This window comes from Sprattus sprattus (genome assembly GCF_963457725.1).
Source record: "Sprattus sprattus genome assembly, chromosome: 17".
Lineage (NCBI taxonomy): Eukaryota > Metazoa > Chordata > Actinopteri > Clupeiformes > Clupeidae > Sprattus > Sprattus sprattus.
Genome location: NC_137915.1, coordinates 19,930,998 through 19,951,485, shown reverse-complemented (window position 1 = coordinate 19,951,485; position 20,488 = coordinate 19,930,998). Strand labels below are relative to the sequence as shown.

Sequence of the window (20,488 nt, the reverse complement as noted above, 5' to 3'; positions counted from 1 at the left end):
CACCTCCTTGACAGAACAGGTGGACTGTGGTGATTAGAGGAGGCATTTATTCTAAATGTTACATGACACACCCAGAGTATGATTATAATTAACTGTTTACCAATTACATGATCGCCAGGAGTGAAGCTCGCCTAGAGCGCCAAATGTGCTAGGGCCGCCCCTGACTACATTACAACGTACAATGACTAGTGCTGTCAGTTTAATGCATTATTTACGGCGTTAACGCAAACCCATTTTAACGCCGTTAATTGTTTTATCGCGAGATTAACACTTTATTTTGAATAACGTGTCAAACTGTGTAGTAGGCAAACGTTAAGGTTTGAGTGAATGGTGAGCGTGATACGGCAAAATGGATGATAAAAAACTTTGAATGGAATTTTACTTTCCTTCACTGTTGCTTCACATGTCAATTAGGCTGAAAGCAAAGAAGTAGTAGGCTTACCTTTTATTGGTAACCTAACTATTACGATTCATTGTTTCTGAAATAAGAGGCCTGACTGCTATGTTCCCAGCAAACTTGAAAAAAAGAAAATATTAAGCCATGGTTTAACTGCACTATAAGCTGAGTCCTTGTTTACCTGAAATGTGCACTTTATAATTTGATTTTGTACTACCCTGTTTGGCAATGTTGTTTTTCAATAAAATAAAACATTTGCATAAAGCAAGCCAATCCACTTTTCCATGTTGATAAGAGCTTTATTATAAAATAACAAATGATGGAAAAAAATTAAGAATAGATAAAAAAAAATGCGATTAATCGCGATTCATTTTGAGCTAACTGTGACATAAATCCGATTAATCGCGATTAAATATTTTAATCGTTTGACAGCACTAACAAAGACACATGATCAAAAAATAGTTTAATTTACTGACTGAATAAAACAATGACATGAACTTTCATTGAAAACACATACATTCACAAATTATGGGGATATTTTACTTTTTAATGATATGTAACAGCAATTTTATATACAGACAAAAATATAGATGCCAAGTATGTTTACAGCCAGAACACAATGTTAGATGAAACTAACATGAAAAATCTCTGTTTTAAAAACTGTGATACTTAATTAGGAACACTATGTGGCCTGTGTTTCAGATGATATAAAACATACACTACAATGCATCTCTCCGATATCTGGAGTTTTTAAATAACATTAGAGAACAAATGTATTTATGTTATTCACTGGTAAGTATCTAACATTCATCTAGGCATTCAAAGTGTCAGTAAAGTTAGTCTTGGTGAATAGTTTATTTAAAGATTTATCTGTTAATAATATATCTGTCCTTGGTTTTTAATCCCAATGAATTCCAAGCATTTGACAGCTGAGCTCCCAAAGTTTCTCAGCCATTTCATCATCTCTAGCAGCTCTTGAGCATCTTGCTGGAGCACAATCACTGTGGGAAAAAGTGAAAATACAAAAAATACCAACCAATCAATAAATCAGGAAAAACCTTGATGTTTCAGACAAATAGACGTAATCCCTAAAGTTGCGGAATTGTGTCCTCATATATCTCCTTGAAGTTTGAGTTTATAGTTTACCTCACTTATTTATTGCTTTCAGCCCTTAGACCCACATACCTGTAATATCCACCTGTCTCCTTCTCCAGTGCCGGTTCCACAGCACAGTAGATGGAGGTCTGTGCGCCCTCGACCGAAGTCTTGCTGAACATGCTGAATATCCTCACAGCCAGCTGGACAGGGGCGCTAACGTGCCTCCACAGCTCGGTCCGCACCACGCCGGGGTGAAGCGAGTACACCGTCACGCCAGTCCCTTTGGGAACAAACACCATTCAGTCACATGGTCATTTAATCATGCATGAATGGCATTCACTGCAGTAACACCATGGAGGAATGCATTGTATGGAGGAAATATGTATGTATGCAGGCAATGTTTCAGGAAATATTGTGTACAGTTCTTTTTTTCCAATGTTTCACAGAAAAACACAGAGTAACTGAGGAGGCAGCCAACATACATTCCGTTGCTATCAGTGATATAGAAGAAATGCAGGAAATTATATATATGTTTAGAGCAGTATCCTGTTCTCAAGGAAATTCACAGATAGTAACAGACCCACTGGGTAAACCAATGTCACATTAACTTCCTGTCCTTGTATATATTATCTAAACATGCTATTAGTTCAGCCTCAGGACACAAATGGTGGCATGGTCACACATTCATGTGAACACCAACAAGTGTATGTAGTATACTAAAAGGCTGAATGTCAAATTTCTGTTGCTTCACTATAACGGCTGTGAAAATACAGAGCAAATAAACCTCATTGACAAAATAAGTTGAACAAGAAAGGGGAACAACACCTAGCATATAGCCTATCAGTTGTAAACGGCAATGTTAATTCTCTCCCATTTTTTCCCTATAGTTTTTCACTTTCTTGATGCAGCAGCCTCTTAAAGTGCATTGCGTACCGTCCTGTCTCCTGGCCAGGGAGCGCGTGCTGAGGATGTTGGCCAGCTTGCTCTGGCCGTAGGCCCTGCGAGCGTTGTAGCCCTTCTCGCTGTTGATGTCGTCCAGCTGGATCCCTCCCCAGGTGTGGGCCACTGAGGCCACGTTGACAATCCTGGCGGGAGCCGACCTCTTAATGAGGTCCAGCAGCAGGAATGTGAGAAGGAAGTGGCCTGCAGCAGGAGACGAGACAAAGAAGGATGCATGTCCTGTCAGTAATGACACCTATGCGAATAGTTTTGTGTACTGCATGATGTCCTCCCCTCTTACAATTTTTTGGAAAAAGCAAAGCAGTGCAAATGTAGTGAGCATAAGCACATGTATGTGTATCACATGACAAGCAAAACACATAACTTATTCCAAGTCAGTTTGGACAAATGGACTTGACAACCTATGATGGTACACCCTGTCTATATTTGTGTACGTCTGTTTAGCCGTAACCAAAAATTGTTGCTGTTTTGAGGTGACATTCCTGGAAAAAAACTAGAATATGTGTACTTCACCCCTTGGAGGACAACCCTGTGTCTGACCATTCTTGACCTCTCTTTGTCTTTTCTTTCCGTTTCCTTTTTCCTTGGTCTGCCTTTGACCAGTAAGTACTTGGAAATATGTGTGTTGTACAAACATATCGTGTTTATGGTCAAGGGAGTTGAGCCATGCCTGAGGACTTGAGGGTCAGTTGATGGTCTAAAAGTACCAAGCACCCAGAGAGAGCCCTTCCTGATGGCCTTGGTCTCTGCTGCAATTAGCAAACCCCCTAACAGCATCAATTGAATGTCTGAGGTTCTCCATTCAGGGAAAGAAAATTAAAAAAAAAAACATCTTAACCCGTTCCACATTACCAATTGTCTAAAATAGCTTAATACATGTTGAGAAACCAATTTATTTTGTGACAGAGATAATGCCTTTTTTTCTTAATGCAATATAGTTAAAACGATTTTACTAATATACAGTGCGGTAGGAGTCTTTGCCATGCAAATATGGAACAGTACCACACTCGAGGGAACTACCACTCTTCACTTAACATTGTTGAGAGCTCTTACCTAAGTGGTTAACACCAATCTGCATCTCAAATCCATCAACTGTTTTGGAGTAGGGACACAGCATCACCCCAGCGTTGTTGATAAGTATATTGAGTTGTTTCTCCTCTGAGTGGAAGACAAAACAATTGATTTATATGACGCTTGTTATAGATGTTATAGCTTGTTATAGATGATGGCAAATGATGATGGTTAATTTTTGTATTGTTTTCAGTTTTAAGTTTGGAAAGTGCATACCCTTGTTTATCAATTCGGCAAATTCTCGTATGGACTTGGTGTTCGACAGGTCTAGTTTCTTCAACACAACATTTTGGTTGCCGGTGTCCTCCACAATCTCCTCTCTGGCGGCTTCTCCTCTCTCCATATCTCTGCAGGCCATGATGATGCGGGCACCTCAAAGAGATACATACACACACCGGACACACACGGACACACACAGGGGAGGATAAGCTGACAATCAGCATTAAGACACACACAGACCCAGCAACACCACCATGTCACCTTCATTCACATGCAACATGCATCACTTCCGACGGTGACTCAGATGAACTCCCAGGTTGGGTACCCATTTGACTGTGTTGCTCATGAATAAACTAATTAAGTGCTGCTCGGGGATGAGAGAGCAATGCGTCGGCACAATGGTTGCTTGCCCAGTAATTATGGGGAAAACAACAACCATTATTCCATTAGTGTGCTTTGTCTGTGCTACGCTATGAAGTCTCTTTGTTTAGAATCTGTCAAGCTCGTGTGGGAAAGAGAGTGTTTTTTCCCCCCCAACTCCCCAGTCATCCGCCAAACAGATGATGAATTCACAATTACAGTTACAATGAAGTGGAGCTCATAAAAAGATATCACACATCACAGATGATGATGAGGATTGGTTTAGTTTCAATTATATGCTGGTGAAGAATGGCTCTCAATTTGATGTTGCCCATAAAGATGAAGCCAGCTGAATACTTCATGTAACTACGTACAACAACTTTATTATTACAAACAAACTGCCATAGGCAACTTCCCTCATGAGACCTTCACACCACGTAAAAACTATTTGACAGCAACGTCCAGCCCATGTAGTAAATGTACACTTACCACGTGACATCTTAATATCTTTGATATGTGTTCAGAGTCTCTCACACAGAGAGAATAATATTGCACTTAGGAGCCCCCTCGAGAGGGTTGCCCGTGGAGATTTGCACAATAACAAGGATTGCATGCTTGCTAGTGTTTCATAACAGGAAGTTAATGGAAGTTAGTCATTTTCATGTGCACAAAATAGTCATTGTTGACACTAGATAAGTGTTTAAATGTCTGTAAGAAACAGGTTTGTGTGTGTGTGTGGGTGTGTTTGTGAGATAAATGCCAATAAAGCTTCTTTAAACTTTGAACTTAGAAAGAAAGAGAGATGAGAAATCTATAATAATGTTAGGCTACCTCTCTTTGCCAGGTCTCTTGCAGTCTCCTTCCCTATGCCGGTGTTAGCCCCAGTTATAATGACTGTTTTCTCATCAAGTCTGGCGGTGGATGACCACTGGCCGCAGAAACATTTTCTGAATAAAAACAAAATCTAAAAGTTTAAAAACTCAAACAAGAACTCACACATATCCATATACAATGATATCCTGCTTGCTGCTGAGTGGAACTCTGTTACAACAAATGACACCGCATGTTTACTCAAGTTTATGATGTTAATCATACTGAATGACCTACGGTTCACATTTAAAACAAATATACCATGGCCGTAAGAGAACAAGTGGACATTTACAACTTAAATGTTGGATTAAATATCTTCACGATAAATAGATGATAGGGGTATACCCATAGAAATAACTGCCTCAAATGTTTTTGAATTGGTAACAGTAGCCAAGTTGCTAGTAGTGGCAGAAGTACTGGAAGCACTTGAACTAACAGTGGTCTAGTTGTTCTAGTTGTAGAAGCCTAGTTGTAGGCAAGTTTTTTGTGATCCATATAAAAAGTTCAGATCAAGTCTGAAATACAAAACGGAGGGCAACTTACCTTAAAGTATGCATTGTCGCCGAGGTCAAAATTGTTATCCAGATTCCGTGAGAGCGCTCTCACGATGAGTGGACTGTCGTCAGGGACTTCATAAAATGCCAGACTTTCAGAAACCGGCGCCTCTCCCCTACCGGAATTTGTCAAACATTCGCAGTGTTATATTTGGATGGGTGACCTCTTCAACGAAATTCAGGTGTGCTGAAACGTGACAGAACAATATGCGTAACAATAATATCTCTAAATAACTTGCCACCGAAGACCACCGTAACGTGTTGACATGCCTTATTAAATGGCATTGCCTGATGAATAATTTAAAATACTTCTGTAAGAATTGTTCACCACTAGATGTCTCTCGTGATTCAGATATTGTTTGACCAGGCGTTGGCTTCAAAGCATTGAATCCAAATCAATCCCAATCCCAATAACATAACATGTAGGTTACTTTATTAACTTTTCATTTCAAAATTATATGTGGTAAGACAATTTTAGAATGAACAGTTTCCTAACTTTAACTGTTGGCTACATTTCCAGAAAACACAAATTATTTGGAGCACGTCGCTGGGGCACAGTCGTTGCGTCAGAAGAGCAGAGATATATGACCAGAGTATTTTAATGGCAATAGACAATTACATGCTGATTCATTGACCCTAGTTCTATGTGTCTGGGGGAAGGGGTGCCGAAGTGTATTTTAGTACAGGTCCTGGGGAAGATTTGTATGCGCTTCATTTAGCGGAGAATATCTCAACTGTTATATGCTAATATTACCCCCCTGAACAACTTGTGATGTGTGCCAAAATCTTTATCCGGGACGAAAGTCCTGAAAATGACCACTATAGTTGACACTATAATCACACTACAGGTGAATGGGACTTTTTTTTCCTTTATAGATATCCTCATACATTTCTACTAAATTAATCTTTAACTTAATAGAAATACTTTTTGTATTACACTTAGTCTAAAAAATAATATTAAAATATGCAAATGAGGCGATATCTCATTATATATGCGTACATACAGTATAAACCCTTGAAGCTACATATTTTCTTAGGTGATCACAATGTTCACAATGGTCAAAGAACAGTTACAACTATTACCTATTACATACAACTAGCAACATACAGGATACCGCAAGACCTCCAACTGTCCAATGACATCTTCATTAAGAACCGACCTATGGCAGGAGTTTTCTCCTATATGTTTAAGGGGAAAACAACCTATCACCTGAAGACTGATGTAGTCTTTCAAATTCTGCATAACATCTTTACCGAGGGCAAGGAACCAACACCTTTTCATGTTAATGTGGCTCAAGAAGTGCACAGTCTGTTGACCTCCCTGAACGTATCATCACTACAGTAGGTAACAGCAGAATACCTCTCCCTGCTGTCCCAGAAGCATCAAGCCGATTAAATGGGGCATTGGATAACTTTGACCACAATGAAAGCACCCGGGCAGGAACAGGCTTCACACATGATACCATCCTTGTACTCTTCCAAAATGTTCCAATCAGTGTAGAGAAACCATCAGCGGAAAGTGAGATCTCTGCCAGGTCCGTTGACACTCAGAGCGACCACAATAAAGCTTCTTTATTGCCAAAAGATTATCAGGATGGGGCCAGTAAAAGAGCGCGGGGAGATACACACTGACTATAAGGTATCAGAGCTTACTCCAAACACAAAGAGCTCCACTATTGAAGCTTCAGAAGTCTTAGATATTTCGAGGGACCCCTCTTCCACAACAACTGACGGCTATGCCAAAGCAACCGAGTCCACCGAGTTAATAAATTCCGAATATTTTTTGTGGATTGTCAATCGCTTCTCCAAAAAAGTTACACATGAGAGTGACAGTGACCCAGAATTTACAGCTGTGAGAAGTGCAACTGTGAATGCCAACTTTCATCTAACCACCAAAATTCTTACCCCCATCCTTCCTTATCCAGCAACAACATTTGATGCAATCTTCCTTACAATGATTCATTTTCAGGATGTGCTAAAACAGAAGGGAGATGCCTATGGTGGTTTGTGGCCCGACGAAGGTGTGTACCGTATTGCCAAGGAAATCCAACTTATGAAACCAGACCAGTTTAATAATATATTCCTGGGTCTAGGTGGGTTTCATATGGAGGACATTGTATTGGCCTGTCTTGGTACATACCTGGAACCCTCTGGAATTTGGGTTGTTCTAGTTGAAACAGAGTGCTATAGTACTGATGTCATTAAGAACGTGATCTCCGGTTCTCACTATGCTAGGGAGCATTCCTCTCCAAATACCCTGACAGAAAACCAGAGATATAGGCACTGCAGGTCAACTGGAAGTCCCAAGAGCCTACAAATGAAGAGTGGAACACCAAAAAGGGGCTTTCTGACACCATCAATGCAGCCTTTCAAGACTACCTTAAGGAACAGGCATTGTAGTCCCAGTCCTTTAATTACTGGAGCTCATATGTTTATGACCTGTTCCCAATTTTGAGGGATCTGACCAATTCTCTGCGCTCTGGAGACTGGATTCTCTACCTCTGTGCAATGGAGAGGGCAACTTCACGGTTCTTCTTTTTTTGGGAGAACAAACTACCGTCGATGGACACCATTATTCCTGCAGGACTGCTATCAACTGAAGGAGAAGTTCCCACACCTCTACAACTCAACCATAAATGGTGTATTTGTTGTGACCAGGCACTAGAGCAGTGTTACAACCGGCCTGCCAAAGTGAGGGGAGGGATAATTGGGGTCACCAGGAAGAAGGAAGCAGCAGCTCTTTGGGGAATCATCAAGCAAAAAAAAGACCAGTATGTTGATCTCCTAGAGATGAGGGATCATGTTGGAGGAGAACTCTCGCGTCATCATGTCTTCAACCCGAGCACTACAACTAAAATCGTAAACATGGTGCAACACATCGAGGAATATCTCCTCAAGGTATGCAGTCCTTTAAGAGACCAGGGTACGCTTAAGAATGTTCTCACTGGAGAAATTGCTCTCATAATCATACCCAGACCTGGATTCCACCAGTACCTGGACCTGAAGTGTTACCTTGCAACACAGAAACCTGCTGTTTTGTATTTTTCACTTTAAGTTAACGTTCCAATGATAATAGCAAGGTTGGATATAAAATGTCTGTATATCAATTAAATGCTTGTGTTTGTATACAATTGTATTTATACCCCCCCCCCCCCCAATACACACACACACACACACACACACACACACACACAGCATCCACCTTTGACATCTACAGACACAATTAGAACTATCAAACCAGAATTCTTACACTGTAAGCATTGTGATCACCTAAGAAAATCTGTAGCTTCAAGAGTTTATGTACGCATATTTAATGAGATATTGCCTCATTTGCATATTTTATTTTATTTTTGAGACAAAGTGTAATACAAAAAGTATTTCTATTAAGTTGAAGATTAATCTGGTAGAAATTGACGAGGATATCTATAAAGGAAAAAAAAGTCCCATTCACCTGTAGTGTGATAAAAGTGTCCCCTATAGTGGTCATTTTCAGGACTTTCGTCCCGGATAGAGATTTTGGCACACATCACACGTTGTTCGGTGGGGTAATATTAGTCTATAACAGTTGAGATATTCTCCGCTAAATGAAGCGCATACAAAATCTTCCCCAGGACCTAGACTATTTTGAGTAGGCGTGAAATTCTAGCAGATAGGAGTGTCATCTGATTTGAATGGCTAATGCCCACCTGTAGCCTCCAGACGGTTGATCTGGAGCCACAGCACAGAAAAGGGTTGTGTAGGACCCCTCTGCCGGGGTTCTGAGGAAGATGCTACAAGTCTTCACAAGAACCTGTAAGTTACCTCCTCATGTGCCTAAATATCTCAGTGTGTACAACTCCAGGGTCAACCGCATAAACCGTTATCCCTAAGTCTGATTAGGAAGCAGAAATACAGTTGATGAATCTTCTCATTATGATGATTATCTTTATAAAGCACCAAGCACAATGTGTTATTTCGCAATGCGATAGTTATTTATATAGTATACAAAAGGTGATTGCAGTATTTCTCAGTCACTTTGGTTCATTTCGCAGATCAGTATTGACATTTTCAAAACTACTTCTTCAACCTTCACATCATCTTGTCACATGTGCACATCATAAAGGTCTCCTGTCTCCTGAATTGATGAACTATTCTCAGGTGAATCTTGACTTTCACTTATGGAGGGAAATGTGTGAAGCACTAGATCAGCCAATGATTATCTAAAGTTATCTAAAATAGCTCTGAAATTGGCAAGCACATACAGTATAGACAGAGCACAACACAGTGTTATACTGTAATTTCCCTTCCCTTTTTTATACCACCCACCGCCATCCCTCTATAAAAAAGCCAATAATAAAAATAACACCCATGTTAATTTATTAAGCTATTTACAACATTTTTGCATTATAAATGTGCCTGTGTGTTCCAGCCTGTGCAAGAGAAAGTGTTCGGTGGGAGGCACCAGAAAATTGGTATGGTTACGGGTCTGAAGTGTATCTGTGAGTGTAAAGTCTTGTGTGGTAAGCTGTTGGCTGTTAGAGAAGTCCCTGACCCAAGAGGTTAATGAGCGTTGTCCGTGTTGTAGAGAAGTCTCTGATACAAAAGGATTATGAGTGTTGACCGTGTTCCATTTGGCAGTTTGGTTTTTGAAAGCATTTCCATTGCTGAAAGCATTTCCATTGATACATGTTCCGTACGTAAGTATGTTTCCCCATTGATTGATGGTAATGTTTTTGTAGACGCTTAGCGCCAAGAGTGTTCCACTGTTTTCCTTAGTCAGGTTGATTGGTGATGTGTCATCTGATAGACATTGATGGAGTTGGGGGGGGGGGGGAGGTACACAGTACAGTTTATTGATTTGTAACCTACTGCCAGAAGTGTTTGAAGGGTACACAATACTACTAGTCTACCATTTTACTCAGTGCATTCCTTTATGTTGTAGGCCAAACAGAAGAAGAGGTGGAGGAGGCCAAGGAGCCCACACAGCGCTGTTTGTACAGTTCTGCAAACAATGATCAGCCAGTTCTCTAAAATAGCTCAGGGGTGCATCTCATGAACATTAACTTGGCAAACATATATAGACAGAGCACAACACATTGGTACAATTTCCGACAGTGGAAGAGATGAACAGGCTCAGCAGTTGGAAAGAAGGACAGGAGTTAGGCTGCATGGTGGAGGGGTGAGGAGGCTGAACTGAAGAAGAGGTAGAGGAGGCCAAGGAGCTTTGACATGCCTTATTAAATGGCATTGGCTGATGAGGAATTCAAAATGCTTCTGTAAGAATTGTTCACCACTAGATGTCTCTCGTGATTCAGAACATTTTAACCAGGCGATGTGTTCAAAGCATTGGATCCCAATCAATCCCAATCCCAATAACATAATATGTAGGTTACTTTATTAACTGTTCATTTCACAATCATATGTGGTTAGGCAATTTTAGAATGAACAGTTTCCTAACTTTCTGTGTTGAGTACATTTCCAGAAAACACAAATTATTTGAAAAGGTAACATCAATCGTCAATCAATCAGCATCTAAGCACATCAATCAAACAAGTGTTTCCTCCATTAGATTGAACTATAACTAGACAGCATCCGTGTTTTATGTGTCAGAGACAGTAGCCTAAATGTTTAATCAATATCTCAATGTCATTGACGCTGCACCGTTAAATTATTTTGCGACAGGCTACCGTAACTCTTCAAAGGGAGCTGATTTGAGGATTCATCACAGAGCTCTTCACCGCCAGCGGATGCCCAGCAGTTGGCAGCTGAGAGCCCACAGTTTGCTGGCCGACCTGTCATCACTGGCAGCCCTGGAGCACGTCGCTGGGGCACAGTCGCTGCGTCAGAAGAGCAGAGATATATGACCAGAGTATTTTAATGGCAATAGACAATTACATGCTGATTCAATGACCCTGTTGTTGTATGTGTCTGGGGGAAAGGGGGGTTGCAGTGTATTGTGGGTAGGTGTGAAATTCAAGAAGATAAGAGTGTCATCTGATTTGAATGGCTAATGCCCACCTGTAGTAGCCTCCAGACGGTAGATCTGGAGTCACAGCACAGTAGAGGGTTGTGTAGGACCCCTCTGTTGGGGTTCTGAGGAAGATGCTAAAAGTCTTCACAAGAACCTGCATATACCTCCTCATGTGCCTAAATATCTCAGTGTGTACAACTCCAGGGTCAACCGCATAAACCGTTATCCCTAAGTCTGATTAGGAAGCAGAAATACAGTTGATGAATCTTCTCATTATGATCATTATCTTTACAAAGCACCAAGCACAATGTGTTATTGCGCAAGACGATAGTTATAATATTGAATACAAAAGGTCATTGCAGTTTTTCTCAGTCGCTATGGTATATTTCTCAGATCAGTATTGAAATTATCAAAACTACTTGTTCAACCATCACATCATTTTGTCACATGTGCACATCACAAAGCTGTCCTGTCTCCTGAATTGATGAATTGTTCTCAGAAGGGAAATGTGTGAGGAACTAGATCAGCCATTGATCAAGTTCTCTAAAATAGCTCTGAAATGAGCAAGCACGTATAGACAGAGCACAACACAGCGTTATACTGTCATTTCCTTTCCCTTTTTTGATACCACCCACCACCACCATCCCTCTGCCGAGGACCAATAAAACTTTGTAAGTGGTAATACATAGTTCATTTATCACTAAGATTGTCCCATAGAGGGAGGACATAAACTTGTTGACATGCATATGTAGAAATGAATGGGGAAAAAAAACAATAATAATAATTGTTGAGTTATGTGTTCTCATCTGTTGTTATTTGTACTACTATTGGGTCTTATTGTGTTAATTATACTGATTATATGTGTTATGTAGGTTAAGGGGAAATTAATTTATGGAACTCTTAATTTGACATCTGAAAAATCTATAAGAACCCCTGTTCGTTTCCTGTGTGGGTTATTCGGTTCGGTTGAGCCATGCCACTGACACTGATGTTCAGACAGTACTGTGAGATTAAGTGTAGTATTATAATAAACAACTGTTAATGTACTTTTATACTTTGAGTGATCTTTTCACATGAATGACAGAGTATCAACATGGATAGAGGAGATCAGATTGTAACAATAATAATACAAATAACAACGCCCATGTTAATTTATTAAGCTAATTTACAACATCTTTGTAATATAAATGTGTGTGTGTGTGTGTGTGTGTGTGTGTGTGTGTGTGTGTGTGTGTGTGTGTGTGTGTGTGTGTGTGTGTGTTTGTGTGTATGTGTGTGTGTGTGTGTGTGTGTGTGTGTGTTCCAGCCTGTGCAAGAGAAAGTGTTTTGTGGGAGGCACCAGATAATTGGTATGGTTACGACTATGAAGTGTATCTGTGAGTGTACAGTCTTGTGTGGTAATTAAATTCAATGCAATTCAATTTTATTTATATAGCGCCATAACAATACAATTGTCTCAAGGCGCTTTACAGAGCCCAGGGCCTGAACCCCCTTAGTGCAAGCACAATAGCAACAGGGGCAAGAAAAAAACTCCATGTTAGTCAGGAAGGAACCTTAAGCAGAACCACGGCACATAAAGGGGGACCCATCTGCTTGAGGTCGGCCGGGTGGAGATAGGAAGGGGGGATGGGGGGAGGGTTGTGTGGCAGAAGGGGAAGGGAAACAACAAGTGTTGTACACAGCATGCATTTGGTAGATGTGCTCTGCATAATATATACAGACATCCGGTGGTACATACATGATACAAACAAGACCAGTTAAGTGGGTTTACACTGCTCATAGTGTACTATTACAGGGGTAAGAGGAGTAGGAACAGAGAAACGTGTCGGTGGTGGCAATAATATATATTGTATATAAATCCTAGCATAGGGTTTGTGGTAGAGTAAGTATACGGCAGTGTGGTGGCGGTGGGTGCAATTGGCCGAGGGTTTCTACAGATAGATCGGGTGAAGAGACTACAACAGCGTCCCAAAGCGAAGATAGTCTAGATTAGGAGAGAAAGAAAAAGAACAGAGTGAGTTGGTAGAGTTTGGCTGTCCATATGCGTAAATAAAGAGTAGTGGGGGTGAGGAGCAATGTTTCCACATCCATCAGCAATTGGAACATGCTATAAGGGAGAGAGAACATTTTTGGTAGTAGACATCAATTTCTGAAACAGATAAGGAGATACCTTTGGGTAGTAAATTTAACAGTAGGCAATATGGTAGGGTGACCAGACATCCTCTTTACCCGGACATGTCCTCTTTTTTTCGAAAAAATGTGTCCGGCAGGGATTCCAAGATTGTCCGGTATTTTGCCTCATTGGATATTTGTGTTTCTCTGGGTCTTTCACTAACCAGTTTTTACACCTGACAAGTTTTGAAAAGGGTATCTCCCGGACCCTTACGTTCCACCTTCTTGCGCAAGCTCTGACTTAAGAGAGAACTGTCATTGGTCGACCGCCCTCTCAGTGTTACCAGATGAAAGATAATTATCCTCCAAAGACGATCATTTTGAGCATTTGGTACGATACTTCGCCATTTCCAATCTGGCAACACTGAGCACCTTGCCGCTTCTACTAGTAACTAGTATCTTTTTCACATGCAGATGTCATGTGCTGTTGTAAACAATGCAACTAGTGTCTAGTTGCATTGTTTACAAAATCACACTGTACAGATGTCATGTGCTGTTGTCAACAACGCAACTAGTGAATTATTTACAACAGCACATGACATCTGCATGTGGAAAAGATGTCAAAACCTCGTTGCGGAGGGAGGGGGCGGGGTCATCTGTATGCTATACACTACCACGCCCCCTCCCCCGCGACAAAGTGTCCTCTTTTTCTCAAACTCAAATATGGTCACTCTACAATATGGCCATTTTATCAGTAATATTATAGGCATTAGCAATGTGATATGAAGGAGAGGGAGAGAGAGAGAGAGAGATAGAGAGTGAGAGAGAGAGAGAGAAAGAGAGTTTCAACAGTGCCCAATTGGCTGGTGACAGTCGCAACATGGGCCGTATGCCGTACCTGGGATCTGTCGCACTCCTTCACAGTACAACAAACGCTGTCTGTAGCCCTGTGTTATAGATTTCGTTGTTTTTGTATGTGTTCAGACATGTGTAGTTATGCTTGTTGGCTGGCTGGCCCAGCAGGTGATGCGCTTGTTGACGCAATTACTTGTGGCTAAAGGATGCACTAAAGAGGAATGTCTTTAGTCTCGATTAGAATATAGGTAGGGTGTCTGCATCTCGGATGGAGGCAGGGAGATTGTTCAAGAGGAGGGGGGCTAGCTAAAGGCTTTGCCTCCTATTGTGGTTTTGGATATTCTTGGAATTACGAGGAGGCCTGCACTCTAGGAATGGAGCGGCCTTGGAGGGCAATGGGGGACAACTAATTCCTTAAGGTAGTATGGAGCCAGTTCATGTGAGATGTGTTCATATTTTTTAGTTCTGGTGAGTGTACGGGCAGCAGAGTTCTATATAAGTTGGAGGCTATTTATTGAGTTGATGCTGCATCCGGACAGGAGAGCATTGCAGTAACCTAGTCGGGATATAGTAAATGCGTGGATTCGTTTTTAGTTCTGCATCTTGGAGGGACTCAGCAGAACAAAAAAATATGAACACATCTCACCTGTACTTGCCTCTCTGCATTGGCTCCCTGTCAAAAGTAGAATTTCAAAGTACTCCTGCTAACATACAAAGCCCTAAACAACCTGGCTCCAACCTACCTTAAGGAATTAGTTGTCCCCTAATGCCCTCCAAGGCCGCTCCGTTCCCAGAGTGCAGGCCCCCTTGTAATTCCAAGAATATCAAAAACCACAAAAGGAACAATAGGAGCTTTAGCTATTGAGGACTTTTCTCATTTTGGCAATAATGCGTAAATGAAAAAATTGTGTCTTTGAGATCTGATTTATGTGTGAGTCAAGTAGGAGGTCTTGGTTGATTGTTACACCAAGGTTTTGGTAAGCTGTTGGCTGTTAGAGAAGTCCCTGACACAAGAGGTTAATGAGTGCAGTCCGTGTTTTAGAGAATTATCTGATACAAGAGGATAAGGAGTGTTGCCCGTGTTTTAGAGAAGTCCTTGTTGCATTTGGCAGTTTTGTTTTTGACAGATGCTGAAAGCTTTTACATTCATACATGTTCTGTAAGTACCTTCTCTCATTGATTGACTGTAATGTTTTTCCTTGATTTCCAACTTGTCTGAACAGTTTTCCTGGAGACGCTTATCGCCATGAGTGTTCCACTGTTTTCCTTAGTCAGGTTGATTAGTGATGTGTCATCTAATAGACAGTGTTGGGGTTGGGGGGCGGGGGTAACAGTAGAGGTTATTGATTTGTAACCTGCTGCCAGAAGTGTTTGAAGGGTATACAATACTACTACTCTACTACTCTACTCAGTGAACTACCATATGTTGTATAAGGTGAAAGTATTTTTTATTAGTCATGTTAAATGTGTTTTTAAGATTTAAATGTGTCGGCAGTGGGAGTTACTGAGAGATCTTCTTCCCATGTTTGCACAGAAATGGTTTGATCTGATTCAGATATGGGGGCATATTGAAGAAGTCTGAACTTGGCAAGGTTAGATCTAATATACTGTCTATGTCTTGAGTTTTAAACAGCTGAGTTGAAGGTACTCAAGAAACTCATTACTCTTAATGTCACGTGTCTGGGTTAGATGTGAGATGGATGCAAAGTTACTATTTTGAAAAAATATGATGGAAATAAAACCTTTTTCTATCCGCTACATTTATCCGTATAGATTTGATATTTGTGTACCTTATAGGTGAGTATTTGACGGGTGAAAGTGTACAATTTGTCAGAGGTGAAGCTATCACCGGGCTATTAAAACAGGGGCTATACCGAAATTCGGACAGTGGAAGAACAGGAGTTAGGCTGCATGGTGGAATGGTGAGGAGGCCAAACTGAAGAAGAGGTACAGGAGGCCAAGGAGCCTTACTGTGCTGCATGTACAGTTCTGCCTGAGGTGGTTTCCTCTCGTATGGACTTTTATCCTTTGTGCTCAATGACATGGTCTGTCAACAAAGTACAGTACAAACAGTAAAAGCATAAATGTGAATCCTCTACAATCTCTTGCAATCTATCTCCCACAGACAGCAATGTGTAACTTTGTACTGTTTAGAGTGATATATGCCACACAGAAAAAGTGCAAAACGTTAGCCATAGTTTACATGAGAAAATTATTACAGAGTGCACTGTTATATTGACAACATGGCTACGCATTTTCAATATCTTGTTCGTAAACAATGACACAAGGACTTGTCAGTTGATGGCACTGCCATGTTCACTGACATGAATATTTACTTCTGAAACATAAACTAAAGATTTTGAGCAAGTAATTGGTAGGTTTGGCAGGTATTTCATTGGATGACCCTGTTTGTTCAAATTTTTTTAATAAATGCACTTAAAGCTTTGCTAATGTTAATGATTCGAGAAATGTACCAAAGCAACTAAGGAAAAACTGTAATAGATCAACTGAAACAAACTCACCCTCCACTCTCCTGGCCAGTTCCCGGCTGAAGAGGACGTTGGCCAGCTTGCTCTGCGCATAGCATCTTGTGGAATGGTAACTCTTCTCACTATTTACGTCCTCAAAGTTGATCTTGCCTAGGAGATGGGCTACAGAGGCCAGGTTGATCACCCGGGAGGGAGCGGAATGCTTCAGGAGGTCCAGCAAAAGGTAGGTGAGCAGGAAGTGGCCTGAGAAGAAGAGGTGGGTTTGGACAGTCCCATTGAAACACGTGGTATGAGATAAGATTTAATCATGATTCAATCATGATTCTTTGGTTAATTGAAATTTTGGGATTGATTGGAATTTCATTGTCAATTCAACCATTTCTGACATTGCCTCACAAGGATTTTCTAAAGCTTTACATTCATGTGGGCAGTCTGGGCACTGATTAAAACAAGATTTTTTTTTTGAACGTCCGTAGGGTCTCAGCATGTAACCAAAATATTGATCCATTGCATCTAAGGATTAAACATTGTTACTGAAAGGGAAGATGTACCATTTCATACCTAAGTGATTGACCCCAAATTGCAACTCAAAGCCATCAACAGTTGTTGCATATGTACAGAGTGCCACACCAGCATTGTTGATCAGGAAATGCAGGGATTTCTCAGCTGAAAGAACATAAATACTTTTTTACGTAATACAGATCTTAATGATTTTACAAAATGATGCCCAAAAAAATGTCTGTGAGATCAAAAGCTGAACATTCTCCTCCTAATAGTAGAGAACCAAAACCCAACTGTTGTAAATGTTCTCAGCAAATTCACAAATGGACTTTGTGTCAGCGAGATCCAGCTTCATTGCCACCACACTGGCACTCTCCACTTCTCTCATTATGTCTGCGACTGCCTTCTCAGCTTTCTCCATGTCCTGACAGGCAAGAACTACATGGGCCCCTGGGAAGAGAATACCCAAGATTTATAATACTTAGCAAAAAACTCACATTAATCTATGGCAGTTACTCAATGCAGAACCTTAAAAATAATCAGGCTATTAAAATAAATAACATTTGCATTTCCCGAAGGAAATACTAGTGATGTCAAATTTGAAACTAATTCAAAGTTAAAGATTGGAAAGTTTAAAAGATATTTATTGCATGCGCAAAGAAGAGAAATAAAGAGAGAGATTTTACTTTACTTACACTACTCACATCACGAAAGTACTTTACTTGATTATAATGGGATTAATGAGACAGTGTTTCCAAAGTGTGGGGCGTGAATGGACGCGATGAACGGGAGATTTTCCCGTTCCTTAATAGACCATTACGTCCATGCACCCCCATCGCACTAAACAACCTCACTCAAACAAAACAATACTGTATTAATTGGCCTATTAAGTATTGTGTTGTATTAATAAGCCTGTTTTTGACCTTTCGGAGATTACATTTCTATGCAACATTTGTATTCATTCTCAGTTCTTGAGGGATTTGTCCTGGAAGGATGAGAATATGAAGCCTTGTAAGCTCTATTATAAGTACTGTAAGATAATAGCATTCCATTGCATTTGGTTTATGTCATTTTCATTTTCAGACAAGGTTCCTTGCCAGGTAGGGTTTCGAGGTACTCACCCCTCATAGCGAGGTCTTTGGCAGTAGCTTTACCAATGCCAGTGTTTGCACCCGTCACAATGGCTGTTTTCCCATCCAGACGAATATCAGACGACCACTGCGTGGCAATCAAGCTCCTGAAGCAATTAACATTCAGATGTAATCAAGCATTTGTCATTGTTGTGTTTTTTTGGCTGATCTAAAGCTAATATATCCAAAGCATATTTTATTGATTTAAATTTGAACTACATTTTTAAACAGTTATTCATAAATCATGTCTGGTCAATCATTTTCTCTGCCTGTACTCATGGTCTTCTCTGCAGGTTTTTTTTTTTTTTAATTCTTGTAAATAACCTTACCTGATAGCTTTCATCTTCCTTCCTGAGTTGAAGATATCTATGATTCCAACAACTTCAATGCAACACTCACAGAAATACTAACACAACTTTCAAAGCAAGCTCTGAAACACCCTTATGCCTCTTCTGATGAAAACACAACCCATTTCTTAAAATCCAAATAGGACAGTCACAAGAATTGTTTGAATCCCATGACTGTTTGAACTAATTGATGAAATAGACCGTACCTAAAATTACAAGTCAGGGTTTATGCATCCATCTGTGTGAAAGGTCATTTTATAATCAGATTCTCAACAGTTCGACTTTATCTAAATCTCTTTCAATCTCTTTGTTCATTTTTCTTTTTACATTTTCATCTAAATCCTTTTTAGGGCAAAGATCAGTTCTCTCCAACCATTTTTGTTTTACATGAAGTAATGTAAATTCCAATGTTAAATATTTTTTTTTAAACTCTCAGATTTTTCATTACAGTGTTCCATCTCATTCATAAAGGACAGTCAGATCATTTTTACTACTCCCACACTCCCCTTATTTCATCAGGTGGTCAAAGATGAACATGACAGATAGATACACAGCAAGGTAATATACTGGCTCTAAATGCACAGAGGGAAAGGTCACGGCACCTTTCTGTCGTCATTTTGAATACTCAGGTGGTTTCCAGCAAAGCAGGGAACAGCACCTGTGATTCTCTCGCTGGATTTTGCTGATAGCAGATTCTCTGTTTGGACTTCATAACAGAAAGTTTCTACCTGAGCTCACTTAATTTCACAGGCTTCAGTGAAACCTATCCTGTCCTGTGTGTGTGTGTGTGTGTGTGTGTGTGTGTGTGTGTGTGTGTGTGTGTGTGTGTGTGTGTGTGTGTGTGTGTGTGTGTGTGTGTGTGCGTGTGCGTGTGCGTGTGCGTGTGTGTGTGTGTGTGTGTGTGTGAGTTTGTGTGTGCTGTGATACTATAGAGCAAAGCACAGGTTAGCTTTGGAGGTAATCCCCACAATTCCCCAACTCCACTCATACAGAAAGGCTGCTGTTAAATTACCCTAGTAGATTGTTCAGTGACAGCTTGATGCATAAAGCCATGGTGTCCCCATTTGCAGGAGGATGTGTCATTACTGTCAAAATCTTTTCCTGTATTGTACAGTTTCTACATATCTTTTCATTGGCTATCAATATTTATTTCATTTATGTGTGAAGTGGTTTTTGTTGTTGTCATGTGTATGTATATGTATGTGTGTGTGTGTGTGTGTGTTTGTGTGTGGGGTGGGGGTTGGGGGCTGGTTTCCACCATTTAATGTCAGCACAAGAATACCCGAAACAATGCTTTGCAAGCATTCCCAATTATGGAGCCCTACAGTAATCATGATGATCACGCTTTGTTTCAACCAGGTTTCAATGACTGCATTAAAGTGATTTAACAATTCACAAAGCCTTATTATACACATGACAGAAAGTGATAGTGAAAGCAATCTTCTATATATTCATTCACTAATAATATGAGTCACCGTCAGCGAATGCTGTTTTACCCAACTGACACATCATCCTCTTATACACAATATTGTTGAAACCCATATTGACTAAACTTGGTAGGTATTGCCTACAACA

The 20,488-nt window shown here is 40.4% G+C and overlaps 1 protein-coding gene across 1 annotated transcript; it reads right to left on the bottom strand.

Moving 5' to 3' along the window:
• Positions 1 to 1,271: 1,271 nt before the first annotated feature.
• Positions 1,272 to 18,945, bottom strand: LOC308378409 (retinol dehydrogenase 12). Its single transcript, XM_080855312.1, has 7 exons — positions 18,896 to 18,945; positions 18,558 to 18,673; positions 3,743 to 3,898; positions 3,509 to 3,613; positions 2,429 to 2,638; positions 1,583 to 1,775; positions 1,272 to 1,398 (listed from the first exon to the last, which is right to left on the bottom strand). Exons 1-7 carry the CDS (start codon positions 18,907 to 18,909, stop codon positions 1,296 to 1,298), a joined length of 897 nt encoding a protein of 298 aa, XP_080711438.1. The 5' UTR covers positions 18,910 to 18,945; the 3' UTR covers positions 1,272 to 1,295.
• Positions 18,946 to 20,488: the final 1,543 nt, after the last annotated feature.

Bases quoted from the DNA above. Each gene is read 5' to 3' on its own strand.
- LOC308378409 (XM_080855312.1), bottom strand. The intron at 3,899-18,557 runs GTGAGTACCTCG...TATCTCTTTGAG, and splicing joins CAAAGACCTCGCTATGAGGG to GTGCCCGCATCATCATGGCC. The intron at 2,639-3,508 runs GTAAGAGCTCTC...CTCCTGCTGCAG, and splicing joins GATTGGTGTTAACCACTTAG to GCCACTTCCTTCTCACATTC.